At 38.0% G+C, this 26212-nt stretch overlaps 2 protein-coding genes across 7 annotated transcripts in view; one reads left to right on the top strand and one right to left on the bottom strand.

The window, feature by feature from the left end:
* fgf14 (fibroblast growth factor 14) overlaps window positions 1-12722 on the top strand; it is a 150506-nt gene extending 137784 nt beyond the window's left edge. For all 6 annotated transcript variants that reach the window (XM_079618081.1, XM_079618079.1, XM_079618082.1 and 3 more), the window contains exons 4-5: window positions 9880-10078; window positions 12289-12722. In XM_079618081.1, the coding sequence (XP_079474207.1) occupies window positions 9880-10078; window positions 12289-12428 (339 nt within the window). In that variant the 3' untranslated portion in view covers window positions 12429-12722. The remainder of the gene's footprint in view (window positions 1-9879; window positions 10079-12288) is intronic.
* A 152-nt stretch (window positions 12723-12874) lies between these two features.
* itgbl1 (integrin, beta-like 1) overlaps window positions 12875-26212 on the bottom strand; it is a 43503-nt gene continuing 30165 nt past the window's right edge. Inside the window, exons 9-12 of the mRNA XM_079618077.1 lie at window positions 24962-25078; window positions 18746-18892; window positions 17520-17633; window positions 12875-16153 (exon numbers count right to left, since the gene is read on the bottom strand). Coding sequence (XP_079474203.1) covers window positions 16065-16153; window positions 17520-17633; window positions 18746-18892; window positions 24962-25078 — 467 coding nt within the window. The 3' untranslated portion in view covers window positions 12875-16064. The remainder of the gene's footprint in view (window positions 16154-17519; window positions 17634-18745; window positions 18893-24961; window positions 25079-26212) is intronic.

Here is a 26212-nt window from a genome sequence, read left to right as displayed (position 1 = left end):
TTGGCTGTATGAAACTAGCAGTAAGCTAGATCAACATTAGAATAACATACAGATCATATTCTAACATTTCATCATGTTGAACTATATAACATTGATTAGTTTTATGTACATTTGCTGTCTAATAAATTATATGCAAGAGTGCAGTCTCTGTGAAGTCGAAGTTAGTCGCGCACGTGGAGCTCTCGGCATCTCGAAAACACCACGCTGCTATTTATTCTCATTTTAGTTCTCCTTTTGTCACAAAGTCTGCTTGCCATGGTCCATAATGTTCGAACAAAACAAAAACAGCGTGAGCATGCCGCTAGACGTAACGCTGTTGTCCACGTCTGTCGCCATGGTTACTATGGCAGTACCAGTGGAAACCAGGGATAACGCGGATATTACGTCATTGACAGGCGACAAGTGAACAGGGAGTCCGGGACGGCCTATTATTTAAAATTGGAATTTCTCTGAAATGAAAAATCTTTGGGAACTTTTGGGGTATTGTAAGTACACCACTGCAGGAAATATATCACACTGTGCAAGTAATTTTTGCATATTTTATTACAAAATTCTTACATATTGTACCTTTAATGCTAGGGAATTATAAGTGATTGTTATGCAGATACTATGGTGTTCTTGCTAGGTTGTTTTTAGCAGGTTTCTAGGTTGTTGCTAGACTGTTCTAGATGGTTGCTAAGAGGCTGCTAACTGACCAAATCAAAGATTTCCACCCCCAAGTTGATATAACTCAGGTCACCCTCCTTCAATGTGAGTCTATGGATTGTTTTGTGCCTGTTTCCTTAGGATCACTTAGGAAAGTATAGTATGCCTCTCGACATCAAGCTGCAGAATTTGAAGTATTATGTATGTGCATGGAATAAGTTATGCCGGACAAGTTGCACACTGCATGATATTTAGGGTTTCCTCAAGCTGACAAAATGCCGTTGTTTACCACACAGATATTTGATGCATTTTTCGAATCAATCCCATGATGCAGCTGAAAGCCTAAAGGCAAAATCCATGTTTCTTTCTTAGGGCATTGGACTGTGTGTCATCTACATCTCTGTCAGGCTGACAGCTAGGGAATTGTGCGCCGTGTGACTGCCACAGCCCCGAGTACTGCCTTCTTGCAGTCTGTCAGCTTGTTAGAGAGACCTCACATCTCCTGGCTAGTCAATAATGACTGCTGGATTACTCCTTTAAGACCAGACTGGCCTCAATTTAAAGATCAACAGCTCTTTGGTGGCAAGTGCTGGCTCGCAGGAAGTTTATCCGTTGAGATCTCCCTCAAGGTCGAGCACTGTGGAGTTCCTAGACTGACTTGCGGCTGGGTCATTCACAGGAAACTGTGCCATTTATGCTAGAACATTTCAGGATTTGTTTTTTTCAATTGAGTCATTTGAAAAGGTTACTGTCGAACTTTAGGGAAATAATACTTTCCCACCTCAGATCGGATCGCAACCACCATGGACATTGAGGGACCACCACAGGGCAATGTGTTTCCCCAAATAACAAAAGTAGTTTTATTTATTTATTTATTAACAGTTTTGCACAATTATGCTACCATTCAAAATTTTGAGGTCGGTAAGATTTTTTTAAAATAATTAAGTCTCTTAAGCTCACCAAGGCTGCATGTATTTCACATTTAGTGATCAAAATATAGTAAAAATAGCAATATTGTGAAATATTATTACAATTTGCAATAATTGTGTTCTATTTAAATATATTTTAAGATGTAATTTATTGTTAACATTTATATATATATTTTTGTAACAATGTACTGTAAATGTCTTTACTGTCACTTTTGATCAATTGAATGCCCCATAGGCCAATATAAGTAAACACAATGAAATAATGATAAAGACTGTAAAAGAAACATGTCTCTGTTTCAATCATTATTTTTGAATGGTGGAAAGCATTAAAAAAAAAAAGATATATACAATATATGGGTCAATGAAATAATGTGAATAAGTTTAGTATCCTGTTAAATATGTCAGTACTTAGTAAATCACAGGGACACGTGGTATTCAAATGGCAGGGACACGTGGTATTCAAATGGCACTGTTTTTAGAGAATGACCCTGCTACAGCCCTCGGATCCAGCCTGTGCCAGTGTGAACTGGACCACAACCAGCCATTCAATTCAGTCTTGAGAGCTTTATGCATGATGCATCACTCAGACAAGAGTGGCATAAATACTGCAGACACTGAGATATCCTCAACTGAGAAATAATTTGTTTGTTTTTACCCATACTTTAGTTGATTTGGGATTTTTGATCCTCTCATCTAGTATGCATTTAGGATTTAGGATCTACAGTACAGAATTTGCTGTAGGGGTTCACAGGATTTTTTCAGTTTCTGAGTAAACACACAGGAGATGAAGCGGAGACACTTAAAGTGCACTCAAAATCTAGGGACATTGCCTTTCATAGAGCTGGTGTTAAAAATCTACCACACAGCCGAAAGGTCACTCTCTTCAGGGAGGCTGAACTGAGAGTTTTAAGTGCTTGCGGTTAGACTGCTCTTCAAAAGGCAATGGGCTCTTAGCTATTCATCATGGAAAAAAATCACTCCATAATCAACAAAGAGATGAATGACAGTGAGAACGGATTAATAGTAGCACTTTAAAAAATATGTGTTTGAATTGGTAATCTATGGCATGTTCAGCAGTCACTGGATATCCAGACTGGCTTGATTTTATGCCAAAGAGCTTGCAAAAGTAGAATAATATGCAAATATGAATTATTAAGGCAGAAATTAATGGTGTGAATGCAGATGTCTCCCACTGAAGAGAGTGAACCGTATCACATAAAGTGGCGTGGTTGAGGCTCCACCCTCGTTTCCAATTTGAACAGGAACAAGTATGTTTCTCTGATATGCCTCGTTTTGTTTGGACTGCGTTTTAGACAGATTACACGTGCACAAAACCGTCAACAGGCGTCTTGCGGCCATATCATTCCTCATATCAAGTCAAAAGATGTACACGTTGCCAAGAGGCTCATCAGAGCCTGCCGATACAATACATATTTATGTACCATCCATATTTAACAGCCTCCTTTCTGTCGTGTTTGGCTGGTTGAGGAAATTCAGTGAAGATCACATTATATGATTCTCTTTTGATGTTTCAACATGAAGAGAGATGTGAGGGAAGCTCAGTCTCTTCAATATTAAAAGACTTAATTCAAACGTTAACCTTAAACAATTTAAAAATGTTCTTTGTTAGTGAGAAATCTTTGGCAGCCCACACGCGCTTTCTCGTGTTCTGTCTCCCCTTGTTTATTTTTTTTTTTTGTATTCCTAGCTCAGCCCAGACTCCCTTAACCATTTTTTCTTCTCTCACTTCTGTATTTTCACTTCTTCGCTCTCCCTCTCTTTCCCCCATCCCCCCGTCTCTGTCTGCTCTCAGAGAGGGATGAGGTTGATTATCTGTGTCTAAAGTAAACTGCCCTTTCTGGCACCAGCCAAGGTCAATTACGGCCACACATTCAAAGCAGAATGAACGTAAGTGGTGAAACACAGGTGCAGGAGATGGGCTGTTTCTTCCAAGCAGCTTTTATCCCTTTCCATTATTAAGATCCATATCCATATCTCTTCAACTTACAATTTTCAGTCATTTCATTGGTTTGGAATATAAAAATAATGTAAATGCACTGTCCGGCCAAAATAAGTAAAACATAATAATCGCTGATTGGATTTAAATAGGCAAATGACTGGATCATTATTGCTGTGATTGTCAGTTTTTTTAGCATGTTATATGTTTGGCAACAGTTCTTTTAACCCTAATTGATGGAGTGCAGCTTTTCATTTCTTAACAACCATGTAGGAAGACACATTATGGCCACATTCCAGGATGACAATGTCAAGAAGAATAATTTCCGCACATGAATTGGCACCTCTAAGTCCAGACCTTAAATTCATTGAAAGCCTTTGAGATGTGCTGGAGTCGACTTTACACAGTGCTTGAATCTTGCATTATCAATACAAGATCTTGACCAAAAAATTATGCACATTTTGCACCAATTGATGGAAATAACATCATGTATTTCCATGATGTGTCTTCCTACATGGTTGTTTGACAAATGAAAAGCATTTAGGATTAAAAGAACTGTTGCCAAACATATACCAAGCTAGAAACATAATAATCCCAGCAATAATGATCCAGTTATAGAGTCTTAAGCATTTGCCTATTTAAATACAAACAGCGATTTTTTTTTTTTTCTGTATTTTTTTGGCTGGGCAGTGTATAAGAAGCATTTGCGCATTCGTAGGAGATTGGTTGTTCTATGATAGCCTGGTGAAATATCAAAGGAGATATATTTAAGTTACAGTCTTTAATTACTTGATAGTAATTAAGTTCTCAACATGCTCTTTCTGAGATCACCAACTCTTCCATGATGCATTGTTTCACACAGTGACTCTTGAAACACGCACAAAAGACTTCATGTATATGCATATTCGAACACTAAAAATACTGATGTCTCCCTTCAAAAAAAAAAATAAAAAGGAGAGAAGGGGGAAAAAAACTTAATTGCTAGGCAGGAGCCTTTCAAGCGTTACCATGGTTACGCGATAGGAAGGTATGTGCTGTTTTAATAGCAGGCTGTGAAATGGAAGAGCTGTCAAGAAAAGAGCATCAGGCAGAAGGCGGTTAAAAGCATGGATTGCCTCTTCCTCATACTGTTTGCTGCCAGAGATCAAAGTTAGACCGTGTGGCACATATCACCTGTCTAATTTGTTGGCTAGGATGCAAAATTAGATAAAGCTTTCATTGTATGGCCCGCCAGCGCTCTTTGTGCCGACCCATGGGAGACATTTGCTGTCAGAAATCAAGGGCGACTCAGCCTGCTCAAAAATGTGTTCTAAATAAAATACAACACGAAAACGGTACAATTAACTGTAGCTTTAATCAATTTGATGTATACATCGGTATACAATGCATACAAGTTATTTTTATGTGCACTATAGCCTTGCTTGTTTCTGGCTAAAATGCAACAGAAATATAAATACAGCCTTCCATTATAAGATAACCAATCATTATCAGTGCGAACCTTTCAAACCAATTAGCTGTCAGTATCCGTGTAGTGTGTCCAAAGTCTGCTTGTGGTTAACAACACAACAGGTGGAGAGAGACGAAAACAAGAATGAAATAAATAACAGATTTTGAGAGACTTTGAATTCATCTGAATTCCAGTCCGCGTTATTAAAGGATGTCGAAACAACTGAATGACTGCACATCTCTGTGATTCAGAGTTTTCCTTATTAATTATTAGAATTTTTTTATTTTATATATATATATAAAGAAAATCATTAACTAAACTGGACTCATTTGTGGTTTGTTGTTGTTTAATTGTGTGCAAGCAGTCTGTGTGTAACTCTCTCTATCTCTTTTATTTATTCATACTTATTTTAAATTCATTATTATGTTCAGTCGGTAGCTTTTATCATACTCAAGACTTCTAAGAGTGACATCAAAGAATGACAGGCTTTGTTTTAAGACAAGTCTGTGAATCCGAGACTTTGTAGATTCTCTACATCACAATAATCAATTTCAAAAGGAAAGTTGCAAAGTTGCTAAGATGAAAGCAAACTTTAAAGACATCTTCTAAAGAGTGTAATCATCATTATAAATATATACATACATTTTACTTTTTTAGTTTATGAGCATCATTAAGAAGTGACTAATTCTATTCTGGTCTTGATGATTCTTCTCTCTTGTAAAAATGCACTTTAAATCACCATTTGCATTGTTTCTTTTTGGCAATAGAAGCATGGTTAGTTATGGCAAAATAAAGGAAAAAAATGTTTAATGTATTATATTTTTATTTTAAGAAACTGTGAATAATTGTCAGTTATATTTATTTATTTAATAATAAAAAAATATTGTGATATATTGACATTCTATGAGAAAAATAAAACCTTTAAGACTTTGAAGACATGTTGCTCCATTTGAGAAGCTATGTTAAGGGAGAAAGGCTAAACTGCCAAATTAGTTTGCTGTTGTTGTCAGATGTGGTTAACATTTTGTAGTGTCCACTATTGCTAATTAACTTTACAGTAAACATGGATATAATTGTCTTTGGTCATTTCTGTTGAATGAAGCACATTGCACACACTTGTTAAGCCTTACATGTACGTTCTGAATTAAAAGCACACTCGACTGTAATAAAAGTGGCTTATAAAATGACTCAACAATTGAACCTTCACCTTTCAATATGCCTGAAAGCACATCTATTTGGCAAGGTTTGATCACCAGTTGGTAGGATCTGGTTTGTGTTAAAGCCCTTGGTTAGCATGCAGTCAATGAAGTCAGCTGTTAGTGTTTAATCAAGGGTGCAAGAGAGCCCTCCAAAACACATCCGAGTTCAACTCCCTTGCATAATGCAATTTCATCCCATTTGTTCTGCAATTGCATCTGACTCACTTAGTTCCTGTCTCCACTTCTTTTCTAACCAAGTAAGGTAGTTGAGAAGAAACAATTTAGCACAGAAATAACAGGCAGGAATGAGGTCTGTGGAAATGCCTTTCTTTTACCCCAAAACACAATAGTTCTCAAAAATGTAGCTGTCACGTTAGGGTGGCTACAGTGAGCACACGACATTGGAGAATAAACAGAAAGTCTTTATTTCACAATCTAATAATGAACACACAGGAGAATCACAGAAAAACACTACCACTTCCAACACCAACTTTACCAGAGAAGGAACAAACAGAACTCATGGAGATAATTAAAAGAAGCAGGAACAGGTGTGGGATTAATTAACAACAGAGGAAACTATAGGGACACAGAACACAGTAAAAAACCAAACCAGAACATTTGCGTTACAGTAGCACCTGTGTATAATATTTTTTAAGAACAATTCTATTGATGGTTATTAATACCTTTTAAAAAAGAGACTAGGAGAAAGTAGTTTTAATTTCTATTTGTGATTAACCGACCTTTTGAAATATGAGATGTATAATCTCATATTCATCAGTGTTATTTTCACAAGGAAGTATTTAGGAAGTGTTTTACTGTAAAATCTTTATTTGCCAATTAGAAGAGACTTTTAGAAGATATGCATATTTATGCATTTAGATCGTGCTTTCTTATACAGATGTGAGGTCTTTAATGTGCAGTTTAATGATGTGTGTTAATGGAATGTGTAGGTTTACAAATGATAGTTTTGCTGCTATTTACCAATAGAGAAGTGCTCCTTGGATTATTGAAGTGGTGAAGATATTGAATCGACATAGCAAGCCTGGAAGCTTTAATCAACGCAATAATTTGCAGGGTAATGCAACATACACAGTGTTTACAGATGGCACCAAATAATGGATCATACAGAGGAGATGAATGGCTTTCACTGGCTAAATAAAGTCATTTTAAAGACGACCATACACAGGAAAATTTTAAAATCCTTAAATCAGTCAGGATGATATATGAGTCAAAATCTGTTAAGGGGTAATTAAATGTAACAAATATTTAGTTTTAAGCAACATTTTGATTCAACTTCGATAATTGCCTTAATCTTTTAAACAACTTACATTTTATAAAAATCACTCGTCAAGTTAATAATATTACATCAGCATATGAGAGTCAAATTGGACAACTACAACTAATTGGGACTCATTAAATGAGTCCCATCTCAAGATCAATCATTTAACAGTTCATCTATTGCCAAAATTATGCAAAAATGATCAGTCAAGAACAGACATTATTGAAAATATTCAAATCAAGAATGTCAGATTCAGAATGCATAGTTTGTGCATATAGAAAATGTCCGTCAAAACTAACACATGATAAATTCTACTGTGTTTTGTGCACGTTATTTTTTGAGTCATCGATGTTGTGATATTCAAACGATGTGGATTCAAAAACAGATGGATCGTATGGTAATACTTATTTATTTCTTAGCCGGCAAGTATTCAGTGAAGTGAGTGATGCCCATGAGTGTGTTATGTCAATGTTTTTATTTCTAATATTCCAACCGACAGGCAAACACATTTCTGACGGATATGTTATAATGTGCATGAGGGGTGAATTTTGTGTAATTATAAAAAGTGCTGGAGAAAGTAAAGAGAGAGAGAGAGAGAGACACTACAGGTGAATAGGGTAAATGTAACTAGCAGATATCATCATGAAACTTTCCCAGTTGATTGCCTACATTAAGATGAGAAAAAAATGTATTACAAGTTTTCTGTAATTTAATGTTTAAATATGCAAATTAGGCATTCTCTAATTAAATATGCGGTAATTTGCATATATTATAAAAAAAAAACGAAATCTGAGTATTGGATAAAGCCAGGTTCAAAATTCTTTTTTCATTGTGTTCACATATTAGATGGGGAAAAATTACTACTATCTACTTTTGTTATCCTATAAATCAGAATATACTGTCAATAGCCTTAAAACAATTATTTTCGTTATGTTTTTTGGAATAAAATGTTATATAAATCAGGCTAGGAACAATATATTTACAAATCCCTCTGTAAATGTCTTCATAATATAACTAGGTACAAGACTGGGAAGTTTGGTGTATATAGGTGCTACTGAAGTGGAGATTTCGGACTTGGAGTATGAGAGAAAAGTCATTTTGAGAAAACGGGCATCAGAAATTGACACGAGCCAATGAGATTGCGCATTTAGAGTTAAATCCCCCCTTTTACTTTCATGATTGGTTGCTGATAAAAAGGAAATTACCATATTTGGATCTGACAGCATTGTACAGGAGAGAGAGAGAACTTTCCAATGGTGTATGTGATGACGGGCAGGCAGCGATCGCGGAGCAGCGGGATGATTTAGAACGCCAACTTTTGTTGAATTTATGAAATCTACAGACGCAACTAGAACTTAAAATAAAGACCTAAAGGTGTATTTCTGACTTTTTTTCTCCACAAGTCTGAAAGAAGACATGTTATGTAAAACAAATATCCCAAAATCTCAAAATTGATCAGTGAAAAAAAAAAAAACCCTGATGTTTTTGCCTGCCGTGTCTCGTCTTAAACTTCTCGTTTTGAGAAATTATTTTTAGATTCAATATTTACTGATAATGTTAACTGCTTCTGCTAGATTCACAGTCTGGCATCCTAAACTTTTCAAATGAACTACAAAATAAAATTTTGTGGAGCCAAATGAAGTGTGAGAGGACAGTTTTTTACAGTATGTACTTTGTACTTTTTGTCAAATGCTCTGATGGGTGGAATCAGTTGTAGTGAAATGATGGCGAAGAAGAGGTTGGAATGCCGTTGCTAAAGTGTAGATTGTGCAATTGGTATGGATATTTGAACAAAATAATAGACTTAGCCTGGCTGAGCATGGCACCTGGAGTGAAGGTGAAAGTAGAGATTAATTTGTCATGAGCGAATATCACATTTTGTCTTGGGGCCAATTATTTTGTCTGTATGCTCATTCAGGTATCAGCAGACAGACCTGCAGCGTCTGCCTACAAATTAGACCTCAGGCATATCACCATGCATACAGAGAGAGTAATAGGAAAATGTACAGGGATTTTTATGTTATTTCTGGGAAGTCTGTGTTCTAATACCAAGTTTGCTATTTCTATTCTGTTGATTACAACAAACCAAAACTCCACAAACTGATTCATTGTCTGTTCAATTGTCTGTACTAACATATTCATAGATGTTATATATATATATATATATATATATATATTTATTTATTTATTATTATTTAGAAATATTATATATATATATATTATTAAATATTACCAAGTCAAACTGATAAAAAAAACACTATTCAAATTATAGCTGATTATTTGTGATATCAACTTGTGAGGATTTGGTACGTCAGGTTCATAGGGTTCAGCAGACAAAAGACAAAATGATCTTTTCTAAATCCCACACAAAATTTCCCACAGCTCTCGTGTGACTCGTTCTTTTTCGTCTCTCTTTCTTGCAGGAACTGTTTACGCCGGAATGCAAGTTTAAAGAGTCTGTGTTTGAAAACTACTATGTGATCTACTCATCCATGCTGTATAGGCAGCAGGAGTCGGGGAGAGCATGGTTCCTTGGCTTGAATAAAGATGGCCAGCCCATGAAGGGGAACCGGGTGAAGAAAACTAAACCAGCTGCTCACTTCCTGCCCAAGCCATTAGAAGGTAAAGCATGCTCTGAAAACCTCAAGAGAACTGTTAACATCCAGGTCACTGTGACACTAGCAGAATGGTAATGAAGAGCCCCTGAGAGATATGCTTTTGCCTGATGCCTTTTTGCAGTTTTTTTCTCAACTGGTTTTACACATTTCTTCAAACTAAGGTCAAGGTTTTCAAAACAAGGAACACAGGCATCTGAACACTTTTCCAAAAGCACTTTCCATTTTCATTGCGTTAATACAAATGACAACATGCATCATTTTTAGCGAGAAAAAAAAAAAACACACACACAAAATCTCCAGTCCATGGTTCAAGCGTTCAAAAAATTTAATAAAAGTAACTACAGAGATGGAGGAGGTAGAGGACAATAAGAAAGAATAGAAAGAAAAGATAAAGATGAGAGAGTGAGTGGAGGAGGAAGACAGATGATGGAAGAGAAATAGGAGGGCATGTAGGATGAGGAGAGTTGAGGAAAGAGCAAGATGAGACGAAGTGAGAAGAGGTGAGAAGAGAAGAGAAGAGAAGAGAAGAGAAGGAAGAGGACAGTCTCAAATGAAATGAGAGCCAGTCTAACTGACAGTAAATCAAGGTCTCTTGATAGAGGCCAGACTGAGTTTAGGCTAATGTGAGCAGTTCAAGAAAACCAATACAAGGGAAGACCCAACATCACCATCTGTGCCGTGCTCTCGCGGGGCCGTATAAGTTGCGTGCCAGGTGTGAATTGAACATCTACACCATTCTTTCCTTAGATACAACGTTTGAATTGATGTGGAGGAAATTCTCACCAATGAGAGGTTGATTATATATTTAGTGGCTGCAAACATTTTTGTACATTTGGTTTGCAACTATGTGCCATATATAGAAACGCATACAGAAATATTTAAAAACTACATGGAAAGAAATAACTTGATTAACATAACCTGAATATGAGGTGCAGTCAATAGAAAACATAACTGCTTTGATATCATTTGCTTTTGTTAAATCTGTTACCTGAAAATAATGCAGCACTCACCATAAAGTGAAAATAAAGTTTTGCTGAATTAAATAGAACTATTTGTTTTGAAAGCACTGACTTTAGAAATGTGTACAATAAGTTGAGAAACACTTTAATCAGCAAAAGAGGTCTTATCAGTGATGTTAGCTGTGTTCTGGGTAAAATTGTGGGTAAAAACCCTACTGATGTTCAAATGCTATATGATTTTGGTGGAACACAACAGGATTTCCAGACTGCTCTTTTATATTAAAGTGAATCCTAAAAAGACTACAAAATTATTACCATAAAACTAGCATAAAAATGATTTGAAATGGCATGTGTGTTATATTGCAAGTCTTCTGAAGTGATATGCTAACTGTGAAATGAACTTTTTGTTTGTAGAGCTAAAATATTAAAATGTGTGTTAGAAAAGCATCTGTACAGAGCAAGCACAGGTCACAGGAACTGACGGATTTCAGATTTAGGGTAAATGAGGATCATGAGGATGTAAAATGAACATTTTCTTTTGATAATAAGCTCTTCATCAAGGGTTCGACCAGAAACATTGGCTTTATATTTCCATTATCTAATTACATAATGATTTATTGCTCAATAAACATTATTTCACAGGACTACACATCCAAGACCCACCTTCATACCATAATGATGGACAACCTGTCCTTCCCAATATTCCTTACAGCACCTTTATGGCCACATTGTAAAATATGTCTGGCTAGCGTGAGATTGATGCTTCATGTACGGTTTGAGGTGTAATTTGCAATGATGTGTGGCCCGTTCCTGTCTGTGCGATGCTTTATTGCTGTGTACAGATGCTCACATTTTAAACCAGTCTCTCATCCTGTTGTGTGTTCATTATATTTTCCGCTAACACCAGCCAGCAACCCGTAGTGTAGCGGCACTGCTAAGAATACAGTAAGTTTGAACTGACATGAAGCAGTGAACCCAGTCAAATGCATCCCAAGAGATCAGACCATCTTCTGATGACAGCTTGCCCGCAATTTGACAAACTCACACATGTCCTGTCAGTGTTGCCCTAATGAATGTCGTCTTTTTAGCCAAGTTTCAGGTTTCGAAATGAAAATGAGTTGGGAGAAAGTTTTCTACACATAATTATACACAGATTTCAGTCATATCCCTGGCTGGCCCCCCAACAATCCTTTCCAATAAGAGAGACAGATGTGGTTACCTGACTGACTCTTGCCTTCTCTAACGTCTTTTGCAGTCGCTATGTACCGAGAGCCATCATTGCATGACGTGGGGGAGACAGTGCCCAAACCTGCCGTGCCTCCCAGTAAAAGCACAGAGCCGGCCGTCATGAACGGAGGCAAACCTGTCAGCAAGGAAACCAAGCCCACCACATAGCCAGATCCCAGCTCGGCCATGCTCAACCCACCGAGAGCAGTGCTCCTTTTGTCAGACTCTCCATGTTTGTGGATCAGATCCAGGCGTCCTCTGCTCTCTCCTCGCCATTCCCTCCATTCCCCCTTCACTCCTCTGACTGTTCCGATTTAATTCGACGATGGACTGGCTCCGGAAGAGTGGTCAGCTGTGCACTAGGAGGATGCAACTGGATAAACCAGCTAAACTTTCACCATGGAATGCCCTAACTGATAATGGAATGCCTTTTGACATACAAAACCGATGTTTTTTCTGTAATCGAGACAATCCACGAGAATGAAATTGTGTACCGCAGGCGCTTGAGTGGCGGTTCTTTTGCCTGCTAACAGTCGCCCGTTATAACCCTTTTCTTGAACCCTGTCGCAGCAGAGACCGTACATTTCAGATCTATTTTCTATATACGCAGTAACACCAGCCACACTCTGGGGTAATACTGTAAAGATATACATATATGGACTGCAGTCCACAACTTGTGTTTTTTTTTTTAAATCAAGTATGCTCCTGTGTCTCTTTCTTTCTAGGTGTCCCCCACTCAAAGCTCGAATTACCAAATCTTTCCCTTTTGTGGGTTACTTACGAAATTTGTTGTCGGGGCGGTGTGCGATGCGTTCTGGTGTGCAGTTATTCAAACTCGATGATGGATTTCCGTAAACCCATCCTTAAAGTCCTTTCACGACTTCAATAGTCAAGAGACGTTGATCAAGTGGACGGAGCCTCCTAAACAGAATCAAACTCATTATCCAAGGTTCAGCGCTCATGTCTTCTCATCCTCGTAATGTCTAGAAAGGGACACAAGTATACTTCGACAGCAAATGCCAGCAAGGGCATTAGTCACGCCCGCTGCAGTCAAACACGAGCTGGAGAAGGTGTATAAAGTACATATCACTATCTAGTATGGTGCAGACAGGTTTCAACCCCAGTAACTAGGTGAATTTACACTTTTCTTTGCTCTTAATTTAGAGCGTGGGCTCTAGGAATATCTATAGGCCTTGTAGGCCTCTGGTCAAGGCCCCTCTTTGACATGCTGACTTCTCTGAACTATGGGCTAGTTCTGGCGAGCACATTACATGTGACGAGAGTGGCAGCCGTAGAAAAATACAGTCTACTTCAGACTTGTGCGGTAAAACAGCTCAATGTAAGTAAGCACCATTACTATTGGCTGCACACCCATTTTGTTCAGCAAAGGCATGGGCAAGGTTAGTATTACATTCTGTTCTTGCAACGCTGACGCAGTGCAAGAAATGGCTTCTATAACGATGTTTTCACTGTATACAAATAAAACAAAAATCTTTAAAAAAAGGAGAGAAGTAAATAAGTAAATAAATAGATTTTTAACTACCAGATATTATGATTCTGAAATGAGAGGGGTTTTTCCTAGCTCAGCATGCAGAGTCCAGTACTGCTCATCATGTGCCTGTGATGACCTCTAACCCAGCATGCAAAAACATGTACCCAGTCTGTGCTGGGTTAAAGGTGCCTCATGCCCCAGACACACACATACACACACACACACAGATTCAGTAGCAACTTAAACCACAAACACATAAAAGTTGATTGTTACCAAAGTCCGTAAACACGAGAATCCAGCCGAACAATTTCAATAACTCAGAGGACGGTGGTCCTCTTCAGTTTTTGTCCTCACTGTGACTAGAGTTCATCACAAAGAACAATCGTCTCTACTTTTTAATCGTCTCGATTCAAATTTGAAGAGATTCCAAATGATGTCCTTTACTTCAATTGTTCATTTAGTACAAGACCGGGGTACCTATTACTAATCACCTGCATGCGTTTTCTTAAGGACCAAAGTATGGGACAGCTAGAAATGTCTAAAGCTAGTTTGAGGTGTAGGGCTACACTGAATGGGCATGATTATATAAGGCTCTCTCATACTCTGGATTGAGACTATTGCACTTTGCGTTCGAAATCGTCATCTACTCACATCTACTTAGGATTTTAACGACTAGTCAATTATCAGCCAAGTTGACAAAGCCTGTCTTGCTTTAACAGTTTTCATAGTTTGAATGATGAATACCGTTTAGAATGTTATGAAGTAGACCGAGGCTATGCTGCTAAATACAAATATATTCTACACTTCATTTGAAGACCTATATTTTCATTTATTGGGATTTTGAGCTAGTTTCATATTAGGAGATGTTCAAGCACATTAGTTAGACTTAATAGATATTTGTCTGTACAAAGCCGAATTTAATGCTAGAATGAGATGCAGTACTATACAGGAAAAGTAGCTTCATATTTGAAATCAGTTCGAGGCTGGTGTCCCACTTCCACACCAAACAAATCACTCACTCCAATGAGCTCTACATGCTGGGCTACTGCTGCCCTGCAGACCAGTGAACTGGTTTTACGAAGGTTAAATTTATTTTTGTAAGTGACTGGTGAGTACGTGTGCATTTTGTTAGTACGTTCGTTCGTTTCTTCCTCTTTCAGAAGTCCGTGTTTGTTTCGTTCCATTCAGGTCGTGCGTGGCGTCGTTTATCGTAATGAGGAGCAATCGCTGAACAATTGATCATTTCTGTGTTTTCTCCGTATTTCTGATTTTCAGTGGTGAAGGAAGGTCTCCATTGTCTGTTGATTGGTTTTGAACATTGATTTGACAGTTACTTCATCTGTTGCATGGGAAGAGGGTGGCATATATGAACTGCATGTCGTAGGCTATGTGTATCATGGACTGTTGGTATGTTCTGCTAATTTTACATACATATATGCAAAGAGTTTGTCTGCACTGTACAGTTTGTGTTTGTTGTATACACAGATACAACATATTGAATAAAATATTTATATAAAGGTACTGAAATCTCTCCAACCAATTTAATGTGATATTTCTGCAATGCATATATTATTGAACTTATTTTTATCATCCTTATCCTTGTTTTCGTTTTTCATTTATGGTAATAATGCCAGTATTGTTTACCTTCAACACGAGCACAATTTCTTTCAACATTTTCATTAACTGAAAGAACAGAAATGTTACAGTCATAGAGGCCCCAATCACAGCTAATAAAAAAAAATCATAAAATATCATCATAATTGATTTATACAAGAGTAAAATGATTAAGTTTACATATGCAGATTGCAAAAAAGACCTTTTTCATTCTCATGACATCTCAGAGCAGGTTACATTTATTGGCATCGGCTGTTTATAACTTGTGAGTTTTGTCACATGAAACTTGCTGTAAATAAAAGAGGGTCAAATCTTTTCACACAAGCAGCGCTCTGAAAAACAGCAACCTGAATAATAAAAAAATACTCTTATTTATCTGTTTGCCATTTCCATGGATTTTCTCCTTTTACTTGTGCTTATGTGTCAATCAATAGTCTATGTAAGCATTATTATACACAATTTTCACTCACACACATATATATATAGTTATATGGAAAACTATAGAGGATTATAGAAGTCATCTCCCACAGCTGTTTTATATGCTTATAATGGATTTGAAAACACATCGCTTTAAGAAAATTAAGGCTGATATATTGCACAGATTTCTAAAATCAATTTCCCCTTGTTTGCTGTTTACGTAGCCACTCTTTTCTTGTCTAGACTGACCACAGAAACAGTCTTTAAGTGTCCACCAGGGGTTAATACTCTTCTCCAACCCAGATTTCACAGGCGTTTCCTGTCCAGCCGTCCCAGCAGTCACAATTTCCGCAGTTGCACACGCCGTTCCCTGGAACAGAAGTTGAGAGAAGAGAGAGAACTGAGAAACCCAGATCATCGCTCTCCAAGTCTCGACATGCTTTCTCTCTTCACACCCCCTTGGCGGAGTGTGCAAAGCGAAACCAAGTTTCGGAGCCACTATCTCTGGGGTCGCATCTATTCAGTTCAAACTCAGTCCATGTGGCGGCACTGGTAGTGTTATTAGTCCTTTTTATTCAGCGTTTGTAAGTGAACATTATAATCTGGTGTACACAAAAATCATTATCTGTGGAAGCTTACTGAGATAATTCAAGTGTGTAATTTGTATATTATCCACTTAAGTGTATAACAAACTCCATATTGATCTATACCGAGCGTCTAACATTTTCTACAGCTACTTAAAAAGTGTCTTGGGAATACACATAATTTGCAGTACATACAGCTACATAGGTCGGGTCAATGAAATCGCCTGCTACTGTTAAATCAGCTGAAGTAAGGTTGTTTACATATGCGTTAGAAAAGCTCTATGTGACAGCAGCTTTCTTTCAGAAGAAAGCATGAGAGCTGTATATTGTATCAATACCCAAACAGTTGGAATTCGCATCTGCTGTGCATGAAATTAAGCCCTGGCTTTCCCTAATACATTGAATTTTCCACAACAATTGTGGGTGTAATGAGAATATCTTACTGAAGAAGCCATGAAGATTATTATTTAGAAACTGCCAGGCACATTTTTGCATGATTATAATTATAAAGGCTGAGTGCATTACTGTTACCCAAGGTAAGGGAAAGAATTGGCTGATTGTTCGCATTTGCATTTCATCTAAAGAGAAAAGAAGGTTTATCCCTGAGCAACATGAGAAAATAGTTTTAATAATCCTTATGAATATGGAAATTATGACATATGCCCTAATCGTTAATATGCTAATCAGTGACATTTAACAGACACATTTATGCATTCCTTTTGTCAATTGTTTTTCATCTCGTTTTGTAATGAATTTCGCATCTCTGCGCGAGGAACTGTATAATTGGTTGAATGACACGGCAACTGATAACTGAGTCATTAGACCAATAAGTAAACCGTTTCTAAACAGAACTGTCCAAGCACCCTCAAGCCCTTGCAATCGTAATAACAAAAATTGATTGTGCTTTTTATTAGCACTGACTGGTCAACTTTAAAGGAAAACCTTGGCTCTCTTCGGAGCATCTTTCCCATTGAAAAGCAGGACGAGAACAACACAGCAGGAGCCCACTGATTGGACGGCTCAGCCTAAGAGTCGCACAGAGCTGTCTAATCAAACGGCAGCCACATCAGAGAACCTCAATAACCGTCACAAAGAGATCTGTCGGCGTACGAGTGGGTGTTTGGAGGAGCGGTGCTGCATTTGAACACATACCTGTGCAAACCAGGCCGTCATGTTTGTCGCACTCCCTGTCGTCGCACTCGCAGAATTCCCCTGAAATGTACCACTCCTGTGGTGAGCAGATACAGCGACCACAGTGACAAGAGCCTGCAAGAACAAAATTAGCCTTCAGTCACACAACCATTGGAGATCCATTAGTCTTCCTTTATTCTCCTGTGCTATTTCACGTGATTATAAAACACTTAAAGCTGTGATACGGTTCCTAATTGGAATCTAAATAGGGTAAATTGTTTTTCTAAATGTGTGAAATAGCTGTTGTTTGCAAGGTCCAATTTCATGTTCCTACTGAGTCAGTAATAGACCAATATACAAGCTAGGCCAGTCGATAGGCTGATATTTGGCCATTTGGAAATAATCTGCATTGGTCGATAATACAGCTGCACCATTAATACAATTCAAGCAAATGCCGATAAGCCAATAGTTGTTTGTTTTGGACAATTACAGATTATAAATTTGATTTGCGAAAAATAAAATAAATCTAAACTAAAATAAATGTATTACATTTGCGTGTAAGGAATTTTACTAAATTTACTCTAATGGGGGAAACTATTTAAATATCTAATATCAAATCATTAAAATAAATAAATTACTGGATAACAGTTATGGTGGAAATATGCTTCCTAGTTGATAACCTTGTCTGATTGGCTGATTAACAGGCCAAGTGTTATCTCCCTCTCTGAGTGAATATTGTGTAAAATAAGTGCTTATTTAATTTCATTATTTGTGTGAGCATTGCATTTGCTGTCTTCATTTTGTTCTGACCGCCCTGGGTTGCGTTTCCCCAATGCGTCATAAGCCTGTGTATTATTAGACTTACGATACTTTGGGGAGACCCTGGTCTCTAGATGTTAGTCAACATGACTGCACAAAACAAGTCTTATAAACTGGGATTCTCATATTATTACACATAGGAACCAAGATTACAAAACATGACGCAAGCCAGAACCCAATGTGGGTTTTAACCACTATGCCACAGCTCTTATGAATATGCAATCTCATTCCCTCTCGATCAACTAAATGTGCCACAAACCCTTCCCAAATAACAATTGATAGTTGTGTGTGCTATCCACCTCATTAGAGAAGCATATGTGGGGAATCAATTTAATTGTTCAGTTTGTTTCCCAACAAACAAATGAGGGAACCCACTTTCATTTTTAAGAGATTTTTTAAGGTGGCGCTCGAAGCATCGTCCCTCCTACCTTTTCCAGAGCACATGATGCCGTCGGCTGTCTCGCACAGGCTCTTGCTCTGCTCGTCCGTCATGTCACAGCTGCGGGGGAACTGGCAGTGCTTCCCAAACCATCCATCACTGCAGATACAGCGGCCACACGAGCAGAAGCCGTGGCCTGGGGGAGACACACAGCGCACATGTACGTGCGCGTGCACACACAATCACTTTCTCTCCTTACCAAAGAAAACCACCATTTGTATCTGCCAAAACAAAGCAACGGTCTGATTGATCCAGGCAAATATAATTGGTTCAAACAGACAGGGGTTCGTTTCCAGACTGGCTAATGGTGTTGCGTTGGCTATACGGCTCTTATCACTTATGGACCCCGTGGGATGAAACATTCTTAAGCCTCTTGGATAGCTTTGGATGAGGTTGAGGTTTGGTTTCGGAGGTTGAGGTTTGGTTTTGTAACGAGCTGTCTAAATTGTACTCAGTCAAATCCCTTGTTTCAGTTGGCGTGAAAAAAAATACTATTATCTATAGCCTAGATCTTGATTTAAGCTTGACGCATAGACTTAGACTTAGATTCATTAGAACAGGGGGTTTCAAGCTTTTAGATTCCATAGACCCCTAAATATGATAATGATCATCCAATATTATAAAAAAAAATATTAAGCGTAGCGTCAGTTCTGGCAGGTCATGTTAGTCAAGCTCGCATCAGTGACTCTCAGCTGATCCACGTCTACCTATATAGGAATACGACGCCTATCACTGTTTACATATATTAACTCCTTCAGTATTATCAGCAGTTATCGTGTTTATCAAGAGCCAATTACCCTCCTCCATCCCCAGCTCCTCCTCTCGCCAGTCAGTATGGCATTCTGATTCCCCTTGAATCAGAATAAATTCTCAAATTATGTTGTATTTTAAAATCTTGAATGAATGATATCTGCAATACATTCATGTTGGTTCTGTTTACCCTAAGGGGGGTTATTGCTGCTCTCTCTGCTCTTATGCATGCTAGGCTGCATGGACGCACAGGGAGTTCTTGCCCAAAACAGAACCATATTGCCAATCCAAACTGTATGCAATTGCCAATCGTATTTTACGGTAGTGGTCCTGACAGAAATGTAGTTTCTATTAACTTCATTATATTTTTCTACCTATAGTACTGTACTGTTGTATATAGTTATTCACTGATTTACTTATTTTAATTTTATATTTTCAATACACAGTACATGCTGCCCCTTGGTAAAATTAGAAAACATGGGATTAGTTTCCATTGTTATGCTGATGATACAGTTATATATTTCATCTAGACCAGATGAAACTTCTAAATGATCCAAGTTGAAACTCAGAACTTTTGGTAGTACCCATCCAAGTCCACCGAAGGAGAGAAAGCGTTTTCACATTTGACTCCTAAGCTCTGGAATAGCCTTCCTGATAATGTCGGCTCAGACACACTCTCCCAGTTTAAACTTAGATTAAAGACACATCTCTTTAGCCAAGCATTCACATAATACATATCATAACCTTGTACTCCAGCTATATCAGATCAGATGCACATGATTCTGCTTGAAAAGTTATTAACAGATTGCTACACTTATTAATCTCCATTTGCTTTTCTGTTTTTACCTCAGGATGCCCATTTTCTAAATATAATGAAATCATTGCTTTAACATTTGCTTAAATGACTACTTAATGTTAGCTAACTGCATGATCTGTATAGTTTAGAACTGTACATTTCTGCAATATGGACATTACTTTGACACAGTCAAGTGATAGCAGATTACTCTTAATTGTAATGTAGAAACATGCATTTTCTGTAAAGCTGCTTTGAAAGGATATAGAAAGAGTTTGTCACCAACTTCCAAGGGTGAACATCTGTAGTATTTACATACTTGCGTTAGCTATGAACAGGTTGATAATAAAAATTGGTTGGAGTAATCATTTATAAAGTTTATAAAGTTGTCATTTTAATTGTCCTCATCACTTATGGACCGGGTTATTTGGCATTTACAAGAGCGTCACTTCGGGAGATCTGTGCATGGGCGTTATTTCACGTAGGCTGCAAAGAAACCAAATGTTCACTGAAGCTGAACTGTGTTTTTTCCCTTAATCTTTAAAGAGCAGTTGGTGACTCACTGTGATACACTGAGCAAGAACAACTCCTAAACCCATTGACTTACTTACTTTCTGGAACAGTGCTTGGTAAAGAAAAACACAAGGGATTCCCCTAGCCTAGACTACACCTGGCAAGGCAGAAATGTGTTCTAGATATTAAAACCAAACAAAGGAATGTGCCTAAAAATGAAAAGATAGACAATATTGAACATTCTCTTCAGTGCTCAGTATGTTTACTGAATGTCTGACGCATATTATGCTGCCTTCACATACTATCGTAGTAGTTGTCAAAGAATGGGATGCTATATCATTTAGGCTTTAACAAGATTTTCCCAATAAATAGGCAAGAATAAACCTGGTGTCCTCCATGATACTTGTTCTTTCTACGCGACAAGCTTGTAATTATGACTTAAGGTTTAGGTTAGGTTAGGTTTTACAGAAGTGTTAAGTAGGAAATTTCCAATAACGTGTGTGTGTGTGTGTGTTTCATTTTGTGCAAGGGGATTTTAACCAAATTGGAACACCAAATCAAAAAAGGAAGGAAAGTACCCAATTTAATAATTTATTTTCTACAGTTGGGAGGAAATATATTTGTTGCGGAGGATGTGCAAAGTGGGCCAAATCACAACAGAGATTCATTTGTGAAATATGCTTGTACTTACACACGGAGTTCTTATAAAATACTTATTTAGGAGGTTATGCAATGGCAACGTGATTAAATAAACAGAACAGGCACTGAAGTGGCTATTTCGAATAAATGGATGGGCTGGCAGTGTATTCCCACTGTACCTTATAATAACTGCAAGGAAATATTTTTGTGTGTGGCTCTTTTGTCTTCCTCTCTCGAACTCGTTTATTTTGTGGGTGTATGGTATACAGGCTTGAAGTTTGATGCACTCTTGGTAGAGCTACATGCTTGACTGCTTCAATCAGCCAGCCTACGAGAGCATTTAATTGCTTTGGTGAGTGGCACCCCAGTCCTTTCAATTAAAGCGCACCTGCGATTCCCCATTATCCCGCCTGTAAATGCAATTCGAGTGTGGGCATGTTTGAATTCACGGTGCTTCTCACACCTATCTTTGGGAGGATATTTTCCAAAGAATGTAGCCTAGTCCTAAACTCCCAGGCAAGTGCCTCATAAAATTATATAAATCCAATCTGAAATATTGATGATCCTGCATTTCAGTAAAACACTTTCATGTTAATACAGCTGGAATGGCTTCTCAAGAGCTAAAGATCCCATGATAGGCAAGGCATATCTGAAGGCTGCCCTTCATTTGAACACCAGTTCAGTCCTGCAGGACCATCTATGCAATTAGCTGAGATGAACGTTTCATCAGCGTGTGTGACGGCTGTCTCTCTGAGCTGAGAGCTGGAGGCACGGTGTGTTTCCACGCTTCTCTTCTGTTAGCAGACTCTCATCTGTCTGACTGTGACTCAGGCAGTCACAGTCCTGAGCCCTATACATATTTAAACATCTCCTAGGGCTGGCCCACACAAGGGCAGCCGGCCGAGCTGTGGCGGCTGGTCGCTTAGTGACACAACACAGTAAGCATTCAGAAAGCAGCGGCATTAAATTTGTATCCCCACCAAAAGAGGAGTAATGTCATTCTTAAAGGCCCACTGAAATCAAAATGTAAATTTTTCAGCTTTTAGCATATGTTAGCCTTAAGGCTATGAATAAGCTGGCGTGTTCGAAAACAATGACAAAATTCACATTTAGGAGATTCAAACTTATCCGCTAAAACGGATCACAGATTATCAGCTTTTCAGCTTTTCAGCTTTAATCAAATGCTCTCTAGAATCTGAAGCGTGCCGCCCCCTATGCTATAAATACCACCTGGCCAAAGCGACCGGCGTTAACACGTCACGGAGCAACATGGGTTGGAGATGTGTGTTCGGTTGCTCAAACGTTAAAGTTTTATTCCGTTTCCAACTGTACGTTGGTTAAGAATGAAATGGCTAGAATTTATTCACACCTCCTCTACTATTGAATCCAATGTATCATCTGCGCTCGGATTCGCTTCCATGGTGCTGTCAAGTACGACTTGCAGTCTGTAAGGTAAACTAAACGCTACTGGCTATTTGAAAAGGGGGAGGAGCTTCCTGTTTCAGTGGAAATGATATCAACACAGCATACAAAGCTGCGCGTTCCAAGGCACTTCAGTGGGCCTTTAATGTACAGACGTGTACCATGGTTGAAATTGCCTCTATCATCACATTTTCACAGGGGGGTTTCTCAAATGGTACTGCTAGAATAGATAACAGTTTGACAGATAAACATTTATATTGGTGGCAGATATATATTATTTGCTGATAACTGGGAAAATTATGCTGTACATATAGTAATGTATAACTAAGTCACCTTAAACAGCACATGAAAAAGAAGAAGAAGATGTGCACAGATAAAATATTTATAATAAATACTGCAATATTCCATTTTTGGTTGGTTAAACAATTCTTCAAAATATGTTCTTTTATGTTCCACAGAAGAAACTTATACAGGTTTGGACAGAGATGAACCTGAGTAAATTATGGCATATTTTTTATTTTTGGGAGAACTATCCCTTTAAGTGTACAAATACATTGTAGTAGTTTTTTGTAATAAAAAAAACGTATACGGCTGAAATCATGATAGTAAGTATTGAGAAGAAATTGAAGATCTCAGCTATGTGGCCTCAGGGACAACGTTGTCTGGACAAGCACTCATGAAACAGTCGTATACATGCACAGAAACAGACGTGCTTACTGCTCAGGTATGACCTCACAACCCCTGCAGGAGGGCATGGAAATCATCTTGTTTAGTATTGCTTTCTAGCCAATAGTGTAATTACTAGAATCTGTTTCTATGTCAGCAAATTCTAAGAATACACAAGTCTGTCAATAATTTCCTCTGCCAATATTCCTACATACTGTGATCTACATGATTTAAGCTGCTGTTCAAAAGCAAATAGTCTTAGAAAATGTCAATTAAAATGAAATTACTAAATTGGTGAGCATTTGGCCTCGGCAAAAACTTTCCCAAGTCAACGCTCTGCGCCAAGATGCCTTCAAACAAGAGTGCAAACTTCTCAGAGAAGTATGATTAAATAAAAAATGGTAATTACATTAATCTTTTTGGCAGGTTTGTAGAAGGGATATTTTCTCCAAGGAGTGCATCTTCATTTAAACGAAAAAAAAAACAACAACAAAAAACAATTAACTGTTAATAATTAACAGTTTTAGTTAACAGTAAAAGCAAAAAAAAAGAAAGAAAAAAAAGTGAAATTTGAGATGAAATGGTAAGTATATAATACAAAACTATTTCTAAAAGTAACAATGTCCAAGAGCAACACCAGTAAAAAAAGTTTCAAATTGATTTGATTTAGCTCATTGCATTCTCATAGAGGTCCTAAGGTGTAGCAAAATATATGTGACAAATCATGTGAGCACTATGATTTGCTATTTACACTGTTCGCCTGTCATGTATGGAACTGGTTTGCAAATGTGCCTAAATGGGTAAAAGTGAAAGTTTGAGGATGGTTAACAACTCAACTTCACAACCAAATTCAAATATAGCCTCCTGAAAACATGTGACTTGAGTAGAGTTATTTTTTTAACTCTGTTAAATAAAAGTTGCACCTCTGTACCTGTATTGAACCAATCCACAATGTGTATGTTCTGAGAGCGGCCATGAAAGGCAGGATAGATGCTGATTCTCTATTAATTACCTGTGGCAGAACCGTATGTATAACATGATTAGTTCCCTAGTGTTTATTATCAATACCCCTAAAGTCAGATGGTGTGAGTGTATGTTACATTCCACCATAATGCATACAAATATAGACCTAGTATGTCAATGCCCTCGGTCGATTGAATGATGTGTTGTTCAGTCAGCTGGAGTCTTTATAGGTTAATGTTTAAACCCACACGCTTGTACATGATTATGATTACCGGTATAGAAAAACTCATTCGTTGCGGTGAGACAAGTGGCAAGAGTTTAGCTGGAAGCCCCAATGATGGATTGCATTACTATGGTCAATTCCCATTCAGTTTTTCATAAGATTTTCAGAGACCAGCACCATCAAACAATGGCACCATTATGTTTATCTGTCCTGCTGTGTGTGTTTGTGTGCGTTACCTCCACAGATCTCTCCGTTCAGGTCCTCGCACTGCCTGTTGTCACACTCACAGTTCTTGCCATGGACGCGTTTATCTCCGGGTGGGTGGCAAGTGCACTGGCCACACAAACACTGCCCTGGAACACACAAATACTCAGTGACTGGCTAGAAAGCAAAAAATGAGAATGAAACTCAATCCAATCTAACATGTGGCTATTTTAGCTATTTTATTATCAAGATCTTGTATGAAGGTATTTTAAAACTACATTTCATCTTGAATTTGGCTTATCAAGGTCAACCGAAAAGCTCATTGCATTGAAAAGCACAGAGTGCCTCAGTCTATGCTTATCATAGAGCACATTAGTCTGCTAAAGTGGCACTGTCGTTGTTTGACATTGACAGCCGTTACAACTCCAGCTCCGTGCAGGCGAGGAGAACAACAAAGCAACGCCCTGTCTGACAACCTCTCAGGCTGCCATGCAGATAAAAGCTGCGTACTGCCGTTGCCACGGTAACTGGTGATGTCAAAACACTTTTCCTTTATCGATTAGCATGAGTGACGTCATGTAGCCCTTCCCTTAAGCTTGCTTGCTAAGCTGCAAGAGAGTGTTCAGAGCATGTAAAAAAACATTTAATGACTAACCACCTGTCTTTTCGGTCTCATTCCTTTCATTTTCACGTCTCCAATAGCGTTTTCCATCACTAGTACCAAATTATGCAGAACTGAGTGCAACAAGTGGAGCTCAACGTGTTCAAATGTACAAGTTACCATACAAACTAAACTACTAAGTATAAATTGATTCTGCGCGTTATTCAATACCTTTATACTGACAGTATGAAACACATGATGCACTAAACAGAGAAAGTGTATCTTTTCCATATGTTTTCACAGTGGCTGGTGGCATTATGTGTGTGTAAATGGAGAAAGCCGCGCTGGCAGCTTCAGTGTGATTAATGGCTCCCTCGCTGATCATGTACTGAGCTTTGGTCCGAATCGAAACAATTAATTCCTTCACAATATTTGAGAGACAGCCATCCGGCAAGTTCAATTCTCCAGAGAGCCGTGCCTTTGCAGGTGCCAAGACAAAAGCCCCGTTGCTCTAAATTGTTAAACATCATAATGGCTCAGCATCATCAATTTCCAATAATACGACCCCTAATTCATCTCTAAGAGTTACATTATTATAAATTTATGACCATGGTGCTTAAATCCTGAGATGGGTATTTAGAGTAAACGCCGTACAGGGAGCAGCACCAGCTGTTCTGTGTTA

This window comes from Phoxinus phoxinus (genome assembly GCF_949152265.1).
Source record: "Phoxinus phoxinus genome assembly, chromosome: 7".
NCBI classification, from domain to species: domain Eukaryota; kingdom Metazoa; phylum Chordata; class Actinopteri; order Cypriniformes; family Leuciscidae; genus Phoxinus; species Phoxinus phoxinus.
This window is presented reverse-complemented; position numbering and strand designations above follow the sequence as displayed.